The sequence below is a fragment of the Merops nubicus genome, unplaced genomic scaffold (genome assembly GCF_000691845.1).
Source record: "Merops nubicus isolate BGI_N331 unplaced genomic scaffold, ASM69184v1 scaffold49360, whole genome shotgun sequence".
NCBI lineage: Eukaryota > Metazoa > Chordata > Aves > Coraciiformes > Meropidae > Merops > Merops nubicus.
The window spans coordinates 2,876-27,531 of NW_008584503.1; the positions used below are offsets into that span (position 1 = coordinate 2,876).

At 51.7% G+C, this 24,656-nt stretch overlaps 1 protein-coding gene across 1 annotated transcript; it reads left to right on the plus strand.

Moving 5' to 3' along the window:
• Positions 1 to 238: 238 nt before the first annotated feature.
• LOC103776789 (V-type proton ATPase subunit d 1) lies at positions 239 to 24,130 on the plus strand (the record flags this gene model as incomplete). Its single annotated transcript, XM_008944320.1, has 7 exons — positions 239 to 410; positions 15,129 to 15,307; positions 18,289 to 18,368; positions 21,499 to 21,576; positions 22,509 to 22,685; positions 23,251 to 23,328; positions 23,825 to 24,130. Coding segments are annotated over 7 exons (926 nt in total), but the record flags the coding sequence as incomplete, so codon positions are not given.
• Positions 24,131 to 24,656: the final 526 nt, after the last annotated feature.

Genomic DNA, 24,656 nt, shown 5'->3' on the forward strand with positions numbered 1-24,656 from the left:
GACAGGACAAGGTTGGTAGGGTGAAACACTGATCTTTTCCCGTGTTTGGCTTGTCCATAGTGAAACTGAGCACAAATGTAAGTGTATGAATTAACATGTGGGTTCTGTCTGGGGGATCTTTCCGAGAAGAGAATGCTTAGAGACATGCTGAGCAACAGCTTCCTTGGGTATGCTCAAAACAAAATCCCCCAAACCCAACACCAAGCCTTCAGACTGGAATTTACTCTTTCTTTTTCAGACCTGAAGCTGCACCTCCAGAGCACTGACTATGGGAACTTCCTGGCCAATGAAGCCTCCCCACTCACCGTCTCTGTCATAGATGACAAGCTGAAGGAGAAGATGGTGGTGGAGTTCCGTCACATGAGGAACCATGCCTATGAGCCCCTGGCAAGTTTTCTGGACTTCATCACGTGAGTACCAGCTGTCTGTGAGCATTGTTTGAAGTGTTCTTCCCAACTCTCCACGCTCAGCCTTGTACATTCTATTTTCTTCAGCTACTTGAATGGAAATGGTTTAACAAGGACGAGTTCTGGGTCCTGCACTTGGGTCACAACAACCCCCTGAAGCACTCCAGGCTGGGAGAAGAGTGGCTGGGAAGTGCTCAAGTGGAAAAGGACCTGGGGGGGTTGTTTGACAGCTGGCTGAACATGAGCCAGAGCGTGCCCAGGTAGCCAAGAAGGCCACCAGCATTGTGACCTGGATCAGCACTACTGTGGCCAGCAGGACTAGGGCAGGGCTCGTCCCCCTGGACTTGGCACTGAGGAGGCTGCCCCTTGAATCCTGCAGTCAGTTTTGGGCCCCTTACTCCCAGGAGGACCTTGAGGGGCTGGAGCATGGCCAGAGAGGAGCAGTGAAGCTGCTTGGGAAGGGTCTGGAGCCCAAGTGTGTTGAGGAGCAGCTGAGGGAGCTGGGGGTGCTGAGCCTGGAGCCAAGGAGGCTCAGGGGAGACCTTCTGGCTCTGCACAACTCCTGACAGGAGGCTGGAGCCAGGTGGGAATCGGTCATTTCTGATCAGATCCAAGCAACAAGTGACAGGACAAGAGGAAGTGGCCTCAAGTTGTGCCAGGGGTGGTTTAGGTTCAATATTAGGGCAAATGTCTTCTGCAAAAGGTTTGTCCAGGTCTGTGCCAGGCTGCCCAGGGCAGTGGTGGAGTCCCCATCCCTGGAGGGGTTTCCAGGCTGTGGAGATGTGGTGCTGAGGGACATGGGTCAGTGGGGACCTGGCAGTGCTGGGAGAATGGTTTGGTTTAATGATCTGGAAGGTGTTTTCCAACCAAAAAAATTCTATGAGTCTCTGATTCCAGCATGGATTGCTGCTGGTTTGATCTCCAGACACCACCACAGTGCTAGGACACAGGTCTCAAGCCATGCAGCACAGCAGCATTCTGCTCCCAGGGTGTGTGCTTTATTGGCATGGCTCCTTCCCTGCCTTCCATTGCAGAACTGGTTCAGCCTCTACTCAAGCTGTCATTTATCTTTGGCCCTTGTGGTTAAATGTTCCTGGGTTTTAAAAACTGTGATCCTGCCTCAAAACATCCACTGTGCATATCGAGACAGCAGCTGCCTGCTCGTTCAGACCCAATGAGGTCCATCAGCTCTCGTCAGGGCTGCTGCGACCCTGCCAGCCCACCCCAGGGACCACAGGCCTTCCTGTGACCTCACCACAAACCAGTTCAGGGAGTAAAGCTGGCCAAAAACCAAACAGCTTTTCCCTTTTGGGGTTAATATTTCATTTGTTGTTCTCAGCCAGCTCCGTAGGCTCCAACAAAGCCCTGCACGAGGAGAAGGGAGGGCCTAGAAAGTGCAGAAGGCAGGGATGGGGCTGCAGCAGCCCCAGCACGTCTTCGTTGGAGAAGACATGGGGGCGAGGGATGATTCCTCAGCAGGTTTGGCTGACAGGAAGAGGTTGAGATGTTCTCACAACTAGCTTGTAGTGGTTTTGCACAACCCTCTGCTCCCCTGTGTGCTGCTCTTGTTTTGGTTGGGAATAAAATGGAGTCGCTGTTCTCTGTGAGATACCAGTTCCACTAGTCTGCATCTGCTGTGTGGAACCAAAACTGCTTTTGTTCCCTTTCCTTAGCTCTATTAAGCTTTCCTTAGCTCCTGTAAGCTCTAGTTTGGCTTGCAAACTGCATGGCCAGTGGCCTTCTCTAGCCAGGAAAAAGTTATCTTATGGGCAACAGTGAATTTCTGGTTCATCAGAACGTGACTTTGACTCGCTTCTCTGAGAAGAAGGTCGTGCTCTGTTCTCGAGCTGGAGAACAGAGAATTTATGTGGTACCTCACCAGATAAATTCATTTATTTGAGGCAGCGAGCTTGGGCTCATCACGGGCACTTGGGCAAGCGCTGTTGAATCTCACCTCCTTGGCAATTGCCTTGCTCGCCACCCAGAGGTTTTTGAACGGTGCAGGCTGTTGTAGAAAAACTCTTATGGTCAGTTCAAAGATTTTAGTTTTTGCCCTGTCTGTGGCATCTCCTGCGTGTGCAAACACTGATTCCAGACCTGTCTCTGCCACGTTCCTTTGTGTTCTCTCATTTCTACATCTGGACAGTACCACTGTCTCATTTTTCTAACCCAGTGGCTCGTATCTGTTATTTTCTGGGTCACTGTGCTAAAGCTGCTTGTCTTTTAAGCCTTTCCTATTCTCCGAGAACTAAGTTTTTTCTTATATGCATGTTACAAACTCATGGAACTTCCATATTTGGCTCCAGATCTGGAGCGAGACATGGTAGAAGTCATCAGCGAGCCATGACCAGTCCCCATTTTGCAGCAGTGTTTGCAGTGGATGAAGCAGCTTCTAGCTGAAAATCTTAGTTTTATGGAGTAATCTCTTCTACTCTCTCAAGGTAACTTTCAAAACACTTCGTTGCCCGTCTTGAATTTTCTCTGAAGGCATCAGTACTGTTTGAGCCTGGCAGTATGAGGTGGTTTGTTCTCCACTGGTGCTCTGCCTTTGCTGCTATGCGGGTTTATGGAGATGTCTGGGCTCTATGGAAGCATCACAGTAATCACTAATGGTCTCTTCTTTTAGCTTATGTCATATCCATTTAAAGGCAGTAGTTTGGGCAGGACTTGAGAGTTATCTCATGGACTTCAAAGCTTTGCTGCTCGCTGATTGTCCTGCTTTGAAAACTAGTGCATGGAAAAGATGACCTGAGAGGTCTTGGACCGTGCCTGGCCTGGCTTGGTAGAAAGGCTGCGAATACCTGTGGAAATCCAGTTTCCTGTCACACCAGTCCTGTTGACCTTTACCCAGTGTCTACATCCAGCTCAAGCTGTGCAGGGGACCTTAAACATCTCATGTAACATGATAGGCTGGTTCTCACAGCTCTTTGAATGACTTAACTTTATATCTGGTGGTTTGCCCTCAACTTGATATAACTTTGATATTGTTCTGCTTCTGTCTCTGATGAGTTCTCTATAGCAAAACAGGGTTCTGTGCAGACATCTTGCCTCCTGTGTAATCTCATCTTGAATAGGTTGGCCACATTCAGCACAGGATGTTTATTCCTTGAGTTGTCTCCACTCTCTTTTTTCTTTTTTGCCCACAAGATTGGTTTTAACGCCACTGGATCTCTGCTCATCACACACATGCCTTATTGCTGAAACAGAGGAGGTGGTACCAGCTTCAGCTGGCCCATGGTGGGAGGCACTGTCAGCATATTAGAAGCTCTGATAACTTCTCATGAAACTACAGACAAGCTAGAACTTGGACAGTGAAGGAGAGGAGTTTAGAGATGGTGCTAGTTTTGCTCTAATACCTTCTGTTGATAATCCTGATAGATTTAGTGACTGAACTAGTAGAAAGTCTACTTATCAATGCTCATCAATACCTAAAGAGTGGGTGTCAAGAGGCTGGGGCCAGACTCTTGTCAGTGGTGCCCAGTGACAGGACAAGGGGCAACAGGCCCACAGTGGAGCCCAGGAGGTTCCACCTGAACAGGAGGGGAAACTTTGTTGTGAGGGTTGCAGAGCGTGGAGCAGGCTGCCCAGAGAGGCTGTGGAGTCTCCTGCTCTGGAGAGATTCCAAACCTGCCTGGACACCATCCTGGGCACCCTGCTGTGGGTGACCTGCTGGAGCAGTAAGGTTGGCCAAGATCATCTCCAGAGGTCCCTTCCATGCTGTGATTCTCTGAAAAGAGGGTAGACTAGATATGACTCTTTGGGCTGCCTTTCAGACTGTGCTTTGTTTGCTGGAACTGTCCAGTGGGTTGTAGCAGGTCTTGGTTTAGGGCAGGGGGCATAACTTTCAGGCATTATTGTCCTGCTGACAATGTGAAGCTTCCCATACACGTCCCAAATAGTTGGAGTAGAGAACAGCTCTATTTGGAGGCTGGTGGCACGTACTTATGCCAGTAGACTTCATCTAACCCATGCTGGTGTGGAGGCAGTGTCACAGAGATGTTTGGCCAAAGTATGTTGGCAGTGCTGGGACTGTTGTGCCTGAGCACACAGAGGTGTCGTGTCACCCCGCCTTCCTGGGTGACACTGGGACAAGCCTGTGCCGCTTGATCTTCCGCTCTGGCTGGGCACAGACAGGTCTAATGGGCTGATTTATCTTTGCCTTTTGAACAGGACTGTTTCCCACTCCTTTATTTTAAGGCAGCTAATGAAACTTGAGCAGGAAATGGTGAAGACTGCTCTGGGCAAATAGAGCACCAGGCGGTCAGAGGAAAAGATTGAACTCAACTCAATGTGGCCGTGTGCCTGAAATAAAAAATGGTAGAAAGATATGGAAAGTTTTAGAGGGGCTGGATTCTGCAGGAGGAGAGCTTCAGTTCACTGGGACTCTTGGAGAGAGGCAGTGGGTTGGAAACGGAGATTTTTTTCAAAATTGAGAGGGGCTGTAGGAGATGTGCCTGGCTTAAAATGGAAGGAGATGTTTTGTTGTGTGTCCAGCTCAGTTCAGAAACTCACTGCTGCTGGATGCCTTTGGATGGTGTTAATTCTTTGGCCACCTTTAGAAATGCTGGCCCGTTCAACACTTGGGTGCCATCTCGCTGAGAGTGTCCAAGGTGTAGATGGCTGGTGCCAGGAGGTGGATCAAGCATTTAAAAAACAGTCAGGCATTCTCCTTCAGGAGAGTCCTGCTGATCAACTCCAAACCTCCCCAGAGGTCCCACTGGACACTCCTGAAGGAGAAAGGCTGACTGTTGTGCTTGGTTTTGGAGGGTTCTCAGATCTTGACCCTGGGCACATTGCTGAGAAGATGTGGGGAACTGTGTGATCTCAAGAGCAGCTGTAGTCCTTGTCTCCTCTGGCTGCTCCAGAGCCAACCTGCCAAAAGCCATCCTGTACCTCCCCACGCGGGATCGTGCTGCATCACTTCTCTTGCCTCTTCTAAGCTGCCCGTGAACTGGGTGAGGCCCTGGGAAGAAGTGCCCACGGGGAGGGCGTGGGGGCCCTGGAGCACCGGGAGGAGGAGGAGGAGGATGCGTGTTCCTGGTGTGTTCTCCTTGCCCAGGTCCGGGCAGCGCTGCCTGTGGCTTGCCCCGGGCCGGGCCGCCCCTGCCTGTGGCTTGCCGGAAGGTGGCACTCCAGCCCTAGGTGAGGATGGCCACCTGTGGAGGTGGCAGGAGGGAAAGGACAGCGTTTAAAAGCACGTGAACACAACTGACCTAAGAACATGGCAACCTCAAAGCAAGGCCTTTGTTCCCCAAGTAGCTGCTTTTTGTCTCGCTGTGCTCCTCTCCTGGCATCATGCTGACTCTTTCCTGGCTCCGATCCTCTCCAGGAACTCTCCTGTGGCAAGTGTTGTGTTGTCAGTACCAAAACATTGCAGAACTTGGCTGATTTCCCTTTTGTTTTTTCAAGTGGTGGCTGTAGCTGGCAGCCTCTGCCACCCTGTCTCGTGGCGAGGAGAAGCTCAACTTGTTGAGCTTGCCACGGGCTCTGCAAGACACCTGCTAACTCTGCGTCTGGCCATGCAGCTCCTCGCTGGAAGGCTGCTGGTGTTTCCCTGCCTCTCTCAGCCGACTGTAGGAGATTCTGACTGACAGGCACAAGTTGGCTGTTAACATCTCCTCTCCAACACAAACAACAAAGTCGACTGTTTGGCCGAGGGAACGCAGCAATGTTCTGTGAGAGCAGCAACAAGCAGGCATTAAGTGTACTTGAAACGGCAAAACCCACTTCCTGAATTCAACAAGCACATGTTGACTTGGGGTATGGAAATGAGTTTTGTGTTCTTCTCAGTGATGTGCTGCCCTGTCTTCCTGGAAAGGCTTTGTTCTTTGTGTTAGCCTGACACGCTGCTGTGGGCTGTCTCCTTCTTCACGGCGTTCCTCTGCACAGTTTAGATGGGATTCCTTCACAGAATGCTTTTGGTTGGAGGGAACCTCTCAAGGCCAGCTGGTTCAACCTCCCTGCAGGGAGCAGAGACATCTGCAACTGGAGCAGGTTGCTCAGAGCCCTGGCCAACCTCACCTGGAATGGTTCCAGGGATGGAGTATCTACCACTGCTCTGGGCAACCTGTTACAGGGTTTCACCACCCTTTATCATGGTGCTTCTCCTGACTCGAGCCTGCTGTAGCTTGCTCACATTGGCAGCTTTTGTATTTTTCCAGGGGGGTGCAAAGAAAGGGTTTCTTGAGGATTTTTTTTCCTGTGCTTCAGCACCATCTCTGCCCTGTTCTGGGAAGTCTGACCTGAGGGCTCCAGCAGCTGTTGGGCCCTTGCATCAAGCTGGGCAGACAGGGCTCAATCTGGGATTCAGGTTGGGGAGCTGCTGGTAATGAGCCCACAGCAGGTCTGAGGGCAAGCAGGCTCTAAATGCATCTTCCAAACCTGTGATCAAGCCCATCACCAGAGGACAGACTGGATCTTTTGTCTTTAGCCTACTAGCCTTCAAGGGCTGGGAGCCGGGTTCCTTGTTGCCCTGAGGATGCAGCTGGGAACTTGGCTTTGGGTATGTTTTTGTGGCCACAAGGGGTGGTTTTGGTGAGGCTGGGTGTACCTTTCCCCCTCACGCCTGCCTGTGCTGACACTTCCCTCTGTTACCTTCTCCCTGACCCGGTCCTGCTCTGCCTCTCCCCTCTGCTGGATAGATCTAGTTTCTGCTGCACGACTTCTGAGTTCAAACTTCATCTCACAACGGTGGCTTTTCTGGAGCCAAATTGTTTCAACTGCTACTGGAGCTGAAGAGCAATAATCCTCTCCTCTGTAGTAGAGAGTTACTTGTCTTTATTCTAAATGTCCTGGGGTGCACATCCTGGCGTAAGTGGGGAGGTTACAAAACGTGATTGCATCCTTAGAAGTCCTTTCTTGCAGAAGACAAAACTCCAAATGCTTTACATTACAGACCCTTGAGTTTATTTGGGCAAACGCAACCATCTGAAGGATCTTCCCTAAAGCTGCTGCAGTTCAATCCACGCTATATTATTTTTGGTTAGTTGTTGACTCCTTGGTGGGATTGTGGAGTAAAAATCACTGTAGCAGCTGGAGATCCTGCAATAAAAGGTTTATGAGCCTTTTCTGGCAGAGACAGTTTTGGCAGAGAAACGCAGGTTTCTGCCAAACAGCTTCCCTGTTCGCAGGGAGTGCAAAGTTGAACTGATAAGCCAAGTTCTTGGAGGGATTATGCAATATTCAAAATGAGAGGGCATGGAACTAGTGGCCTGGAAATGATCACGGACCTGTGTCCTCTGGATGGTGGCATCAGAACTGCTTCTGTTCTCCTGCATCCCTGAAGGGCACGGATTTCGTACCGCTTTCCCAGAACAGACATCTCTGAAAACAAACTGGGTTGCCCGACGGAGTGGTGGCTGTGGAAGTCACCTTTCAAAAGGGCGTGACTGCAGGTGCCCTCATTTTTGAAAGATGGATTTCACTGCATGTTACGCTGAGAAGATCTTTTTTCCTAACCCTTCAGTGCCTGGCAAATGCTTCATTTGGCTACTTGATTTGACGAGCACTTTTCTTCGCCTGGGAGGTGTTAGCACAGTGTCCAGCAAACACCGAGCCGTGGTAACGATCAGAAGAGCTAGCAAAATGGTGTGCGTGGCAGAAAGCAAACGATGAGCTCCGGATGTAAACTTGTGTTTCTCTAAGCTAGAGAAACATTCAATGAAACTCTGCAGCCCTGAGCAGGGGCTCTAGCATGCAAGCTGTGGGTGACAAGGTGAGAAGGCTGGGTAACATCTCCATCCAAGCTGGTGCTGTTTCATCCAGTGGCAGTGTGTGGACTCAGCTATCTTCCAGGGCCTTGTTTAAAGCTGAATCCCTCTGGCATCTTGGCTCCTCATCCCCTTTCCCAGATCTGTCCTGTATGCTGGTTTGAAGCCTAGCAAATACTTTATGCAGAGCTAAATCTTGTGTCTACCCAGCGTGGTTTATGGTCAAATGGGGTGATGATTTTTCTTCTGCTGGCAGCAGGTCTGTAACATTCTGCATTTTAGCTGGGTCTAGACCACACGTTCACTGAGAAGCAGGGAAAGGTTTTTAGGCCGTTCAACTCAACTCATTCAGCTTTCTTAGTTACTAGGGGCAATTCTGGGGATAATGTGAGATTACACAACGCAGCCTTTCTTCTTATTTTAAATCCTTGAAATGTTTGGTTGGTTTTGTTTGTTTGTTTGGTTTAGTGCTTTTCATGTAGGGAAGGTGAGAAAACAGCTTATGCAAGTTTTGGTTTTTGCAGCTGCTCCATGTGAAAGCAGCACAATTAGGTGTTTCTGGTGAATACGTAAAAAAATAATCAGTGCTGAAGTCTGCTCAGCACAACGCTGAGGGCCAGGGCTCAGCCTTCCCTGTCAGTCTAGCATCTCTCAAGCTTTGAGGCTTCAAGTTTAGGCAACCAGAGACTCTCACACAAGGCTGAGAGGTGTTCAAAACACTCGCTGGTGCTTGTACACTTCTAGAACACAACGTTACAGTCATAAAGCCTCAAAATTAAAAGTACTTCATTGAGCTTTTTTTCTCGTTAGCCTTTAACATGGCTAACACTGTACAAATGCTTAGAAGTTACCAGATGATACCATTGGAAAACTGAGGTCAGTATCCCAAGAGACCTAGACTTGCTAGAAGATGGTAAAAATCATGTGGAGATGCAGCTAAATATAGATTAATGCTGAGAACATTCCTGGATACTTGGATTTGAAAAGCTGCCACAGCCTCTGTAGTGCTGTGAAGTTACAGCTCTTTGCTTGTAATGGGCTCGTTGAGCTAAGTTTAGCAGGGCACCCACCTACTGGCTGAGTGCCCTTGGTTTGTGGTGGCAACCCTGAAATCCTCAGCTTTCTCTTTAGCAGGTTCACGAACCTACCACTTAGGTGTGGTTTTTAGTGACTCGAGGAAAGACGGCGTGCAGAGAGGAAGAGATCAGCCCGCTCTGATCAGAGACCATCACAGGCCATGTCGCCTCGTGCCATGCCCTGGGCTGCTGGGGCTTCAGCTGCAGACAAGGGGTAGAACTGCCTCTGGCCAGGAGCTGCTGCTCTGGCTTCTAGATCTGAGCTGAAAAACTGATGTAAGAATTTGGCTCAGGAACTGTCATACTACTCAAACAAGCCTCAGAGAGGCACTGAGGTCTTCCTGATATGCAGCATCTCTTCCCTTTCTGGTTCAGGACAGCTGTCTAGATATTTACTAATGCTTTTAAAAGGACACTCCAGATAGGAGCATCTCGGCTGTTGGCATTATTCTTGGTGTCAGCTCCCACTCTTCTGTGCTTTGAAGTCTGTGTGTTGCTTTCCCTCATCACCCCTTACATTTGGAGCCTGAGAGAGGTGGGACAAGTGGCTCTCTGTACCAGCACCATTGTCCAGGTGTCAAACTCGATGAGATATGGAGATGGGGTCTGGGTAGTTGGGCACAAACCCAAGGAAGAAGTACAACCAGCCCCAAACTTTTTCCTTCAGTTCCCAGCAGCCCCTGAGTCCATGAACTGGATGAGCTGCAAGAGATAAGCACTAAATGCTGAGGAGGCTGTGGTCAGAACTTAAACTATTCACAGATATGCATAGAATTCACGCCGAGTTCAGTGCGCTGCTCTAATCCCACAGGAGAATTCCCTTTTTTCATCCCAAAATAAACATAGTAATCTGAGTAACTGTGCAACGCAATCACAGAGTGACTTTAGCCCGCCTTGGAGTCTGACGCTGCTTCTGGAAAGCATTAAAGTGCCTCGAGCAAGGCAGCACCTTCACCCATTGTGGCAAAACCCCCGAGAGCCACAGCCCAGTTCTCCCCTGCAGCGTCGGCCGCGGCTCGTGGCCTTTGCTGGTGACACCGAGGGTTGTCCTCATGACCCCTTCGGAGCAGCTGTTAAGCTCCAGCTTGGCCAGGCTTTCGGAGGATTCCTGAGGAGCACAGGTCATGCAGTGTTCCGTCATTAGTCATGCTTTGTGACCACTTGCAGTATTGTGTACGGTTTCTTTAGTATCTTGGAGCAGAAAGCAATAAAACCCCAACCTATCTGCTCTACGACAAGGACTCTTTGATTAAAGGAGTCATGTGAGAAGGCTCAAACTGTCTCGGGGGTTGTGCCCAAGTGCCTTCAGGCCAAGTTGTAAGTGCCCCATGTGATGAGCTTTCCTGCATTTTATGTGCTCCCCTGTGGAAAAAGCCTTTCCCAATATTCAGCAGACCTTTGCAGCCTCTCTTGCATGTCTCCTTTATCTGTGGCTGGGCTTAAGAAACTCCAGCAGGAGGAAGACCGACATTGTCAGAGCACCTGTAGATGACTTTGGCGTGTGTATTCTTCTTGATTCTGCTCTCCACAGATGACTAGCCCAGAAGGTGGCTTCGGGGGCCTGGCTCTCCTCTGTTTTCTCAGAGAGGTTTCTGCTGTGCCTGTCTGAGACCTTGCTTCCCAAAACCAGCAGTGAGAGCAATCTCTGACCTGCTGTTGCTAGAAGGAACATTTCCACACACACCCCTTTTGGCTTCTTTCTCTAGGCGCATCCTAGCCTGGCTCTGCTCTCTTTGTGTGAGGGTCACCCAGTGCTTATTGGACTGAGCTGGTTGTCACTGGAAGAGCCAAGATGCTGGCCCTGGTTGTATTTGACTTGAAGAAGCTATAAGCCAACACCTCCCTCCTGCTGTGGATGTATTTCTATGCTTGCTGACTCTTTCCTGTCCTTTAGTAAGAAATCCTGCTCTTCCATGAGATGTTACTGATGGTTCTTGGTATCAACCAGAATCGTATTTCTGTGAAGGTGACTTTCTGGAACACACCACACCTCGGTTCTGTGGGTGACAGGAAGAGCAAGGTAGGGCGTGACCATGCGTGTGACATTCTGAACAGCCACTCTCTGTGTCCTTCTTCCTAGGTGGGCAGAGAGCAGCTCAAAGGGGGAGGATAAAACATCTTCTTGCCCCAGGGGGTTTTGCTATGGTCTTTGTGGAGGAGAGGTTGGGGGCTTAAGATAAGGTGCCACTTGACCACTGAATGAAAGCCATGGCACCCTGTGTCACTGGACGTAGTTCGTGCAGAGCCTCCATGTGGTACTTTCTCCTCTGAACTCCTGTTGAGTGCTCCCAGAATGCCACTGGAGAAGGCTTGTCCTCACCAAGGTGCTTGTTGGTCCTTCTACCTGTCTCCAGTCTCCCACCAGACCACACCATGTCCTAACCTCTTTTCCATGCCGAGCGAGCTGTGGTAAGACCTCATGGGTGTTGCAAGTGACCAAGTACTGCTTTCCAACATGTCCCGTAGCCTGGTCCTCTTATTAGCTGCACTGAGAACTCAGGAAGGTTAAAATGCTCTTGGGGAGGTCTGAACAGGCGCTAACCATGGAAGCTGAAACACTTGGAGCTGGTCAGAACCAAACAGGCTGATGACAAAAGCTGCTCTATTAAACAAGTAGTCAGAGGTTCCGAGGAGAACTGCTGCCACCGTAATAAATCTAATCCGTTGGGCCTGGGAGGAAATGCCAGCATAGCCAGGACCTCTGCCATGGTCTTAGTACAGCTGTGCTTATGGAGGCAGATGCGTTCCTGTTGGGACCTGGCACTGGAAACTGGTGCTGGCGTTGCCCCTTCCACAGATGAGAAGAAGCTTTTCCAACTGCCCTGGCACTGGAAGGCTAATAGTTGTGATTGACTAAGCCATGGCTGTGTTTACTGGGACAAAGCAGGGACTGAATGAAAAGAACCGTGGTCTGGGCTTGTGTGAAGGAAATGGGGCTATCAGGAAGGATTGGGTAGTGGTGCTAGTGTCTGCTGGCCTCGGCAGGCACAAGAAGACCTTTGTCCTGCTGCAGCTCCCTTGTTCCTGTAAAGGTTTGAAATGCTGTCGCAGTGGAAATCTGAGTGAGAAATGTCCCATCTGCCTTGCATGTGGTAACTCCCCCTCTTGCAGGGCCGACCCCTTCTCTGACAGCAAGGTTTCAGCAGCTTGGAGAGAGAAAGTGTGCTTCTGAATGGTTGGTGCTGGGCCTCCTTGGCATTTGGTCTGTAGGCCATTTCCTCAGACTTCCTGAAGGAATGAGGCAGTTAAGGGCTATAAATGAAATGGGAAGAGCCATCCTTTGTACGCAGGCTTTGGAAGCCATCTGAGTTGTCTTTCCTGGGACCATCAGTCTGAAAGCAGGAGCTTCTCACGCATGAAGAGGGTCAGACTTGGGCTGCTTGCCCCAAATCCGGCTGTGGCTTTCATGCTGAGCTGGCCGGGGAGGGCATGGGTGAGCTTGGTGTGACTCCAGTAAGCCAAGAGCTAAGCTGTGAACAAAAAGGGCTCCAGGCACTTTCCTCAGTTCCTCTTGCATGGTTGACTTTGGCCAGGCTCCTTGGAAGGTGCAAATATCTTGCAGAGGGAAGATCCGTAGTAAGCCAGGAATAGGAGAGAGGTGTGCTAGTGTTCCATGCAGTGACTGTGTAGCCTGGAGATGCATCTGTGTTAAGGTGCAGATGCTTGTATTTACCAGGAACCAGCTGCTTGCTGCAAGGGACTTACCCTCAGGTCTCATAAACAGGCCCTTCTTGCTGTCCTGGAGATTGCAGTCATCTCCATGGTGAGAGTTGCACAAACAGAAGGAAGGACAATGACCTTGCAGATTAAAGGGCAAAAGGAGGTTTCCTACTATGTGGAGCTTGTGGTGATTGCCCTGGTTCTAGATTGAAGGTCCCTGGAAAGGTAGGCTGCAAACACAGAAGGGCTCTCTGCAAAACTAGTAGAGCCAGGAGGTGTCTTAGCCAGCTCTGCAGTGTGGAGAAAACGGCACCTGTTTGAGGAGGAACTAAGGTGTGGACTTGTTCAGGGACATGCCCTCTGAGCATATTTGAGAGCCCATCTAATAAAAACTACTGAAATCTGCCTCTAACTGGCTCTGCTTACCTGCCTTTGATGTGGTTCAAAGGGAAATGGAGCTGCTCCATGTCCTCCTCGGAATTATAAATATATTAGCTCAGAAATATAAAGTCCAGCAGCCTCCCAGTGCCTGTGTGACAAACATCTGCAGGACCTGCCCTTGCTCCAGTCCCCGTGGGCTGGCCCTCAGTTCCCTTTTCTCAGTACTCAGGTGCACATGGGAAGCCTGAACCTCAACAGAGCTCCAACACCAGGCGTGCCCAGCTCCTCCTGCTGTCCTAGGTCATTCCTGATCTCGTTTGGTTTGGAGCAGCTCCCGCCAAGGAGCCTCTTCAGGTCTTTCCCATCATCTAGCTTTTAGAGTTGGAGCTCCAGCAGCGAGAGCAAGGGAGTGTAAAATCCCAAATACCCTCCTCACCAGCATCTGTGCCCCTTCCTTGTGCTGCCAAGGGACATTTCCAAAGGCATCTTCTGTGAACTCGTCTTGCTTGATTTTTTTTTTTTGGGGGGGTTCTCAGCTTTCTTGGCTTATGGCTTAGCAGGTACTGAAGGTGCTCAGAACACCAATCTTGTTCTTGCTGGGGACACTTTTCTTCTCAGCTCCTTGTATTTACATGATGCCTTGATCACTTGCTTGGACCTTCTACATGGAGAAGGCAAGGCCACCAGCCTTTCTTGTTTTCCCAGTCTTCAGGCCAACTGTGTCTCCCTTCTTTGGCCGGACTTGGAGAACTGGGAGGTGATCTTTCACATCTGCTCGGCATTGGTGGAGGCCTCACCTGGAATACTGTGCCTAGTTCTGGGCTCCTCAGTGCAAGAGAAATGTGGGCATACTGGAGAGAAGGGCCACAAAGGGCTTGTGTTGGTGGAGCTCTTGCTGAGTGCCGTGGTCCCAGGCTGAGTGTCCCATTGCTGCAGTGCCAAAGACTGAATCTGCTCACCCTGTGTAAGCAGAGAGCTTGGTTAGGGATGTCACAACGTGGCCTAACGCAGGCAAAGTCTGCAAAAGAAGGCAAAGTTTGTAGCTTTTGATGGCAGAGGTGTGAAAAACCTTGTGTGCTGTTTGGTGAGGGGGTGAATGGAGGTTGGGTCAAAGCTGCCAGCCCTGTGATTTTGGGAAGGGAGCAGGTCTGCAGAAACGTGACAAGACTATGGAGAAAAAGCCACAGTGGAGCAGCACTTCTGTCACCGAGCTTGAGTTGGGCTGTCTGCAGAGGCCCCTTTGCTGGTGTCCCACCATAGACACTTCTGCACAGAACACGGAGATGTGAGGAGAGCAGTGGGAAGGCTGGAAAGACAAATGTTCCTAGTGACCTTGTGGGAGGCTGTGGGGAAGCTGGAGCCAGGCTCTTGGAGGAGTGTGGATGAGAGACAGTAGATAATTGGCCCCAGGGGAAATTCTGATTAGCTGTTAGGAAAAGACTTTTCATTGTGAGTGTGATCAGAATCCGAAGCAGAGCCCCAGGGAGGCTGTGGGATATACATCCTTGCAAATAATTCCAAGTTCAGCTGCACAAACCCCTGAGCAGCTAGAGCTGGCCGTGCTCGGAGCAGGACGTTGAAGACCTCCAGCAGTCTGGCTTGGAGCAGCCAGAGACATCCAGAAGTCTCTTCTAGTCTAACACTCTCCAGTGGTAGGTAGGAGTAGCCCAGATGGTTCGGTTCAGCCGTAGCACAAATCACAGCCTGGGGCTACGCTGGACTCCCTTTTCCTAGGCTGATGTCATCAGGAGACATTAAAGAGGTGCCACAGTTCTTCATGGGAAGGGTGCATCTTTCTGGAGATGTTCCTAGGGGCTGCAGATACATGCCTGTCTGGTGCCACTTGCTAGTCTTTGTGTCTGAGTTGTGACAGGCTTCTTTTTGCCTTCTTCCAGGTACAGCTACATGATTGACAACGTCATTCTGCTGATCACTGGGACACTGCACCAGCGTTCCATCTCCGAACTGGTGCCCAAGTGCCACCCTCTGGGAAGCTTCGAGCAGATGGAAGCTGTGAACATTGCTCAGACGCCTGCGGAGCTCTACAACGCGATCCTGGTGGACACTCCCCTGGGTGAGTGGAGCCTTTCAAAACACCTCTCAGCTGTGTTCCACAGCAGATGTCCCTTTCTCCCCGACTCCAACTAGGTCCAGCTAAGCTAAGGTTGTGCTCCAGGAAGACAACACAATGGGTGATGCACAACTGTGACTGTACTGCCTCTGGTGGCTGGGCTTGAGTTCAAGTTTAGGCCCATCCTGTGCCCCTTTTTTCCTCTGGAGGACCAGTTAGCCCTGTGTACCCTTCAACAAATGTCCAAACCAGCACACAGACTGCTGGGAAGTTGGCTTTGTGTGAGCCAGGCCTGGAGCTGTCATGGCAGCTCTGGTGTAGTTAGGTCTGATCTGCTAGGTGTGTCCATTTGCCAGCTCTTCTGGGAATCACCACCTGCAATTGAAGAGGAAGGATAAGGTCTGACAGGTCTGAGGCAACATGATCTTTTTCCTACCTGTCACAGGACACATGGTAGATGTGCTTCCTCAGGGAAGGGCTCTCAGGTCCTCTGCTGGAATGAGGCACCTCATTTCCTGCACTTTTCCTTCAGACCACTGGGCAGTTTCTTGTAGGCACTTTTTGTAGATAACTATAGAGATCTGCACATGCCCAGTCTTGTTCTGAGACTGATAAAATTAGCTCTAGATCAAGGAAAGCTCTTTAGACACCAAAAAAAACCCCAAACAACAGCAGTTAAAGAACAAAAAAACCCAAACAACTTCAAAAACCTTTTTAAGCTCATAGTACAGCAGGATCCTGCACTGAGTTCTGCTGTCTCAGGGCTCCAGGCCTTGACCTGGAGGCACATAACGTAAACACAAAGTGTCTTACGAACAGCTAGTCAGGCAGATAAGCTCTTTAAAGATAAAAGGTGTAGGCAGTGGTTGTTCTGGAGAAAATATGGAAGACTTTTTGCAGTAGTAGGAGAGGTAGTCACAGGAGACTTGCTAGTTTAGCCTCTGCAGGCAAAGCCATAGTGAGGTATGCCTGAGTCAGTGATTAATCATTCTTTTGGGGTTGCTAGAATGAACAAGGCAGTCTAAATCATCGCCTCATCTTTGACAGAAATAGTTGGGTTTGGAACTGAAAGAGCTTTTGCAAATGCTCCAAGTAATAATGGGCAAGTGAAGTAGTTGTCACGGAAAAATGTCTTGTCAGAGCCCAGCAAAGGAGGGAAAACGTATCTCAAGAGATCTGGGTTGCAATGTAGGGCAACAACGCAGCAGGAGGACTGAGGCTTTGTGTGTGGCTGAGTTGAGTCTGCTGTAGGGATGATGTGTGGGAAGACAATCCTCCTCACAGGCAAGCAGGACCCTTCCAGTTTGGGGAATAAGACAGAACAGAGCATTTCAAAGATTGTAGCTCACGGAGACCCTGAAGCTCCCAGCTGTGCGTGGAGTGAAAATGCCCTGAGACACTGGTGAGGTGGTTCTGGAGAACACAACTGGCAGCTGAGGGTCTTTGCCTCTTGCCTCCACATCTATGAGTCAGTTTTGTCTGCTTCTACCCCAGCTAGGCTGACTCCTGCAGACCTTTGCCCTGGCCATGCCCTTGAGGCTGTGTACCATCTCATGTGGCATTTCTTCAGACGGAGAACACGGGGAGTAGCTGTGTTGCCTAAACAAGCAGGCCTGCAGGCTCCAGTTGTTTAACTTGCGCTCTTTCCAGTGACCACACGCAAAGAAACAGCAGCTCTATCTCCTAAAAGTACTTGAGTAGCTACGTGGCTTGGTAGGAATGCCTAACCCCAAATGGCTTTCATAGGTTAGCAGGGCAAAATAAGCCTTGCTGTTAGCCTAATTTGGGATCCTGGAGGGCCAAGAACTGAAATAGCTGTGTTCTCATTCCTCTGCTGCTCTGAAGTAGCCACTGCTTAGCCAGCCAGGCTGGCCAGCGAGCCCTGCAGCAACAGCCAGCCCTGGCACTCTCCGTTCTCACTTCTGCCAGCCATAGGCTCCTCCAGCGACGTGGCATCGCCCTCTGATGCCCTCGCAAAGAAACCTTGGGGGGGTTGACCCCTCTCTGGCCTCGCGGGGTGGCCGCTGTCACCGTGAGCCCGTGTCATACCTGCTCTGTGGGCAGCTCTCGGCACGAGCGCGGCGGCCGTGACCGCAGCTGGACTGCGTAAGCCCAGAGATCGTATTTCTCTGTGCCGCAGATTCAGCAAAGTGGGCTGCTGAGGGAGAGTTGAAGAAGTCATAAAAGTCCCATCAATGGGTTTTATTGTGCTCTTGCTACATGGCAGACGGTACCCCAGCCTTGTGTTACACGAGGTGTAGGAGACTCCGCAGCTAATGTTGCTACCTGATGTTCTTTAGGTAGCAACAACTTGTCAAACTCCCTCCTAGAGACACTCAGGATGCTCAGCACCATGTATTTTGCCTACCAAAACCTGCTAGTTCAGCCCGTCTCCTGTTACGTACCTCCAGCTGGAGAAATAAAAGGCTTTGGAAGAAGTGGAGAATGGGACTGTTAGACCTGTCCTCAACAGCTCATGACTTCAACCATCCCCATGCCACCTTCATCCAGCTGAGATGTTGGGGAAGGAGGGAGGAGCACCAGCTCCATCAGGACTCACTAGCTGTCTTACAGACACTTAAGCGTTGCCGCCGTGCTGGAGCAGGCAGTTGGAAGCTGTCTTGTCATCTCTGGGTGCCTGCATCTGGGAACAGTTTGGGTTTTGCTTATATGGAAACATGGGCAGCTCTGGAACTGATGCTGAGGGCTAGAGCTGAGAATTTCTGCTTAGAATAGGCTGTAAACCGGTGAAGAAAGATTTTCATGTGAGAGCCCCAAATATGATTGTGGCCTTGGGAACCATAGTGGAGCCTGAGGTTTTGAGTCATGGCAATTTGGTGGCTGCTGAAGATAAAAGGGCCAAGCCTAGGAGGGACAGGCTCAACATGGGGCGTGCTTCTGTCTGCCACTGTTGAGGACTCTGGAAAGTGCTGGGCCTGGGTCTGGTTAGGACAGTGCTAACTGTGTCTGTGGCTCTGTTTCAGCTGCTTTCTTCCAAGACTGCATATCTGAACAGGACCTGGATGAAATGAATATCGAAATAATTCGAAACACGCTCTATAAGGTAAATGAGTCTCTGGGAAGGGCAGGACATGTTGTTGTCCCTGGTTTTTCCTAGTGTGAGTACCACTCTGGCTTGGGTTGGGAGCTCCAAGCTATGCTGGCTTTCCTCAATCAAAGATGAGACAGTATTTTTCCTCTTGGAAGAATAACTTAAAAATACCTTTATCACCACTCCAGGGAAGAAAGAGAGAGAAAGCAGTCATGATCAAGAATTAGCTGCATCCATTGGAAAGTTATGGACATTGCTTTTGGAGGGGCCTGATATCTGGTCACCCAGCTCTGCTGAGCCAGGGCACCAGGGCTAGGTGGAGTGGGGGGTTTTGGAAATATCAGGAGTCTGTGCAAGAGATTTTTGCAGAGGTGATGCATCTGAATAAATTTCCTCAGGCCCCAGGCATGCAGGAGGAGGCTGCTCCTTAGCCACACAAGTTTAGATGTGTAGTTAACTGCATTCAGAGGGCTGAAAGTGTGTAGGTCTTGAATCTGGTTGAAGGAGTTCCATGAGCTTGTCTCTCTGTCCAGAGCTCTTTCAGAAGAGCCTCCAGCAGCCTGCTCGAGCCTTCAGTGGCAGTGGCTGTGGCTGGGGTCAGATGCTGTTGGTAGAGCAGCACAGAGGGTGCAGCAGGGCTGGGGGAGTCCTGCAGGCGGGGGAGAGGACTGGCAGAGGGACGTGGAGGGGCGAAGGATCTCCTCGTCCTGCCGTCTCCTCTGCAGGCCCCATCTGGTTCTAGCTGGCTGTAGCAAAGCGCGTGTTTACGTGCAGGCTGTGGCTATCTCTCCATCTCTGCTCTCCGGATGAAGGGTGGGATGCAGATCTTATCTGCCAACCTCGTTTTGGCCGGTCGTGGCCGGCCCGCGGTCGCCGTGACCTCTGCTTACTCCAGGAAGGCTTCCGTGGCCCGTCGGGAGAGGCAGAGAACAGGTCGGGCGTGCAGGGAGGAAGAAGGCCAGGGTGGGAGGGGAGAAGGAGCTGCCTGTCGGCGGTCTCACCCCGCTGCCTGCAGCCTCTGGCACATGCTGGTCTGTGCTGTGCCGGGGCAGGAACGGCTGGGTGCAGAGTCAAACACCCCCAGCCTTGATGGGTGCAGACCTGCGTGGAGAGGAGGAGGTGGGAGAGCGAGCGCAGGGCAGGCAGGTTTGGGTTAGGAGTGGGGGAAATGATCTTCTTGAGTCCCAGCTGCCATGTCCTTTCCCATCTCCTTTTTGAGGCCTGAATCTTCTTTGCATTCTGCCCTTTTGCCTCCAGGTTGAAACCCTGGCGTGTGCCGGGGCTGATCCCTGCTAAAGAGCAGCCCTCGGGGAGCACAGGAGCCCTGTTGGGAACAAATCACAGGGGTGGAAGGATGGAAAAGGGAACTGTTGCTTACAGACACTTGCTTGAAGCCACCTCTCTCCCCAGGGACTGGAAAATGTGGACTACAGTGGAAATGAGGGAAATAAAACCAGGTCTGAAATTGCAGAGCCGCTCTGAGGAGTGCAGCGGGTGGGTGCCTGGGATGGATGCCTGTGTCCAGGAGGAGCTGGCATGGGAAGGGGAAGTCCTGCCTCCCAGACCTGCTAGAGGTCTTCTGAAGGAATCTGTGAAGACATAGACAATAGATAGAAGGTTTGAGCAGGATTCATAGGAGAGAGGCAACTACAAAGGTTTCTTGTTAGCGATGACAGGTGAGAAGGTTCTGGAATGGAAATCTGGTCAAGTTGAGGAGCAGAGGTTAAAAATAAGCAGTCAGCTCTTGGTCTAGAGGGTGGTCAGCAGTGGAGTCCTGCAACAGAGACTTTCTGGCACTGCTACCTTCAGTGCTCACTCCCCATTTTACCACATCTTTGCAACAGATATGTTGAAGTAAAGCTGCCTGACTGTTGGCCTCTGCTGGTGACCTTCTTGTAGGAACCAGCTGAAGGAGCTTTGTAACTGGACAATAAAATACAGCAGGCAAATGAATGTAGAGAGATGCAATGTATGGGAGAGGCAAGGATGTAATTCTAACTCTGCTTGTACAGCGAGGGTCTCCTTGTTCCTTTCTGCTCCTGAATGAGATCTTGGGGCATGATTGACCTAAGCAAGTATCTCTCTACAAGGTAATTTGCTCCTCAGAGTAGAAAACTACACCAATATCACTGTGCTCTTGCATATCACTTGCAATATCACTGTGCTCTGCGCTCCAGGGGTGGCACATGCTGGAGATGGTGTTTCTTTGATGTGTGATGCTCACCCAGCAGTGTCCCCTCGAGCTGTGTGGTGACAAATATTTACAGAACGCAGTCATCCAGGTGCTTTCCTAGCGCAAAGGCTGAGGGTGTGCCAACACACGCGTTCTTGGTCCCTCTTCAGTCCTGGAGTTGTTGTGACCGAGCAGAGATTTGCGGTGTCTCAGCATCAGTTTATTCCATCCATTTGGAGTGGTTCTGGTTGCAGCTCTCTGTCCGGGGAGGTGTTTGATCACATGATGACTCCTTCTGAGAAAGTTTTTGCTGAACAGCACTTTTAGCCATGCACAGCCTTCCTGGGCTCCCCCTGGGAGGTGGAACAGTCTTCCAGCTGGATTACGGTACATCTCCGCAAAGGATTACGTTTCCTGGAGGCAGCGTGGCTGTGCCTGGCCTCAGATGTTCTCTGCAGCTCTCCGGTTGGGATGGAGACCAGGCGGCTGCCGTGTGAGAAGAGGATTGCAGAGAAGGGCTGGTTTCCTTCACAGCTGTCCTGCCTCATCCCTTCGACTCTGCTTACACAGCGGTACTTTCTGAGCGTAGGCCTTGCAGCTATACTTGTGTGGCTTGGCATGTTCGGGGAGGCCAGAGCCGGGTCAGGAAACCACGTGAGGCTTCAGTAAATGCTTTGGAGTGAGACGGCTCAAAGGAGCAAAACAGGCTTCGCCCCTGCTGCCGAGGGAGCTTGCCTGCAGGAAGCTCCAGCAGTCACTTGAGCAAACCCAACCACAAGCCATCATGGCTCCAGCTTCTGGAGGAGTGCTGTCCCTTGTGTGGGCTTGGCATCCAAGTTCACACAGGGTGAGAGTTCTGCATTATAGAGCATCTGGGAATGTCCCTGGTGCTGTCTGTCCTCTGCCGAGTGGCACATGGCAGTAGAAGAGGCTGTGTGGAAGGGTGCTCATCTGCTCTCTCTCTTCCAGGCTTACCTGGAGTCCTTCTACAAGTTCTGCAAGGTGCTGGGAGGTACCACGGCAGATGCCATGTGCCCGATCCTGGAGGTAGGTCTTAGAAAACCCTGCAGCTGGATGGTGGTGTGGTGATACTGCTCTGCTCAGGCCCAGCTTGAATGGCAGCATTGAGTGCTTGAGAGAGTCTGCAGCATCCACCTGCTCCATGGGCAGGAGAGCACTGCCTGTATTTGGTCTTGGACGGGTTTGGTTCCCCAGTCCTGGTCTTCACAGAATCATAGAATGGTTTTCTGTGGGCAGCTTGTGCCAGGGGCTCACCACCCTCAGTGTCAAACATTTCTTCCTGCTCTCTAGTCTAAATTTCCTTCTTTTAGTTTAAAACCACCAACCGTTGTCCTGTCCCAACAGGCCCTGCTAAAATGATCGTCCTCAACTTTTTTAGTCCCCCTTGAAGTCCTGTCAGGCCACCAGAAGGTCTCCCTGGGGCCTTCTCCTTTGCAAGTTGCCCAAACCCAACTCTCTCCTGCTGGGCTCCCAGCAGAGGGGTTGCCCCCTCGAGTCATTGCTGGGGCTCCTCTGGCCCTGCTCCAGCAGGTCCCTGTCTCTGCTGTGTTGAGGACTCCAGAGCTGGACACAGCACTCTAAATCTTGCCAGGTGCTGACACATCTGTTGCCTTTGTGGCAACATCTTCCTCCTCTCGCCCAGCAGAAGCAGCAGAGCTGTTCTGTGCACAGCTGCTCTCCATGCCAAGGCATGGGATGTGCAGGGCTCGGGGACAGTAGGATGGGAGAGACTCCTTGACCTGGACAGGGTTCTGCTGAGTGGTTTGGGGATCTTCCCACCTGACCGCTCTCCAGGCATCAGCTACTGGGCATACTGGGAGCCCACCCTGGCTGAGCACTGCATGTCCCAGGGCAGCTCCTGCTGCGGCTCCCTCAGAAGCAGCATTGGTCCCTGCTGGCCTCTGGCAGAGGTGCTGCATCCCAAGGTGACCCGCTCTTCTCTGGCTCTTCTCCCGCAGTTCGAAGCGGACCGGAGAGCCTTCATCATCACCATCAACTCCTTCGGGACTGAGCTGTCCAAGGAGGACCGAGCGAAGCTGTTCCCGCACTGTGGGAAGCTCTACCCCGAGGGCCTGGCTCAGCTGGCCAGGGCAGATGACTATGAACAAGTCAAAAATGTTGCTGACTACTACCCTGTGAGTGCTTCGGGGTGGGGACTGGCACGAGAACCTGCTCTGGGTCAGCTCCTCGGGGATCTGGGGGGGACTTGTGGCCTGGGGAGAAGGGTGTCAGTCTTCTCTTGGCCAGGATGGAGTTGGCTTGCTTGGGATGCCATTGGCTTGTCCTTGCAGTGGAGACAGGGACACCAGGCATGTCCCGTGTGCCCTGTGCTAGGGCCTGGGGACTGCCCTTCCCACAGTGACAGTCTCTCTCCAGCTGGCTGGGGGTTGAGGCGTGTCCCCAGCTCTGGTGGGTCACTCTGAGCTCTGGGTCAGTGGCGGCGCTGACCTGGGAGGACACGTTTGGATGTTCCTGGGCTCCTTAAGCTGCTCTTGCGCGTGGCTGGGGACCTGTTTGGAGTCAAAGAGCTCGGCGTCCCGTTCTTGAAGCAGCCAGGGCATGAGGACCTGGCCCAAACACTCCAGTCTCTATGTAGAGGGGTCTGTGCATGGTGCCTCCTCCCTGTGGGCTCAAAGCGATGCTACAGCTTCGAGACCTGCACATTTCATTGGGAATCTCCTCTTGTAACACTTCCTGCAGGAGTACAAGCTGCTGTTTGAAGGGGCTGGCAGCAACCCTGGAGACAAGACCCTTGAAGACAGGTTCTTTGAGCATGAGGTGAGTGAACCCCCAGAGCCTTCTCCGCCTAGTGCCTGCCGGTGGCACTTGCAGAGCTCAAGGTAGCAGCAAGTTGTCTGCTGCCTGGTCAGCAGCGCTGTGGGTGAACAGAGTTTGGGAGAAGGAAGAGGACAGGGAGGGAGGGCCCAGCAAGGGGATGGGGTGCCCAGCATGGTGCTCAGTCCATCTTCTCACCCAGACAGATTACAGCAGTGTGGGAGGCAAGTTTTGGGCTGCTGGTGGACATTTGCTCCATCAATAGCAAAACCAGAGTGTAATTATGTGAGAAAGGAGGATTTTCACAGTACCTGAGGGTATAAATATTTCCCCTTTCAAATGTCAGAGCCTATCCTGAAGGTCAGAGCCGCCCTCAGGACCTAGAGAGATGCAGAACAGGGTACCTGTGCTGAGCCTTCCGACCTTCCAAGGCTGCTCCATGCTTGCTCCTCCTACCTGGGGTGGACAAGTGACATGTCCTCCTCTGGGCTTTCCCCAGGTGAAGCTCAACAAGCTGGCCTTCCTCAACCAGTTCCACTTTGGTGTCTTCTACGCCTTCGTGAAGCTGAAGGAACAGGAGTGCCGCAACATCGTGTGGATCGCCGAGTGCATCGCCCAGCGGCACAGGACCAAGATCGACAACTACATTCCCATCTTCTAACCGGCCCTGCTCCTCTCCCACCCCTGGAGTCTGGGGGGACCCCCATCCAGCTCCCCCAGTTCTCCCTTGCCCAGACTCCAGGGATATCCCATCTGTGGAACTGGCTGAGATGAGGAACCTGTACAGTCACTAGTTAAATTATTCACGAGCTGAAGCTTGAGCTGTGTGTGCCGTGAGGGGGTCTGAGGGCCCAGGGTGCAGCTGATGGTCCCTGTGTCACTGGGCTCATCTGCTGTCTGCTCCTAGAGCAAGCACGGGGTGGGGGGGATTGCTGGCTCCAAGGGGATCCCACCACAGCAGAGGAGCACACGGGAGGTCCTCTACCCGTGCTCAGTGTGGCTCCTAGTCAGTGTTGTTCCGTGAGGTTTAGTTTGCCTGTGACTTGTAACGTAGCCCGTGCTCCTGTGCGTCCCCCCATCCCCCTGGAGCTACTCCTGACCTGGGAGAGGTTGAGCAGCCCTGGCTGGCACTGGAACCGAGCCTGTGGGAATGCCAGGGCAGAGCCAGAGTGCTTGTGGAGCACATTTGTCCACCCTCCACCTGTGTCCCCACCTCCCCCTGGCCTCAGAAGCAGCTCTCATCACTCTCCCTCCTGCCCTGCAGCTCGAGAGGGCTCTGTAACCTGGCTGAGCTCCTTCCTGCCACCCAGACCCAGGGCTTGGAGCTTGCC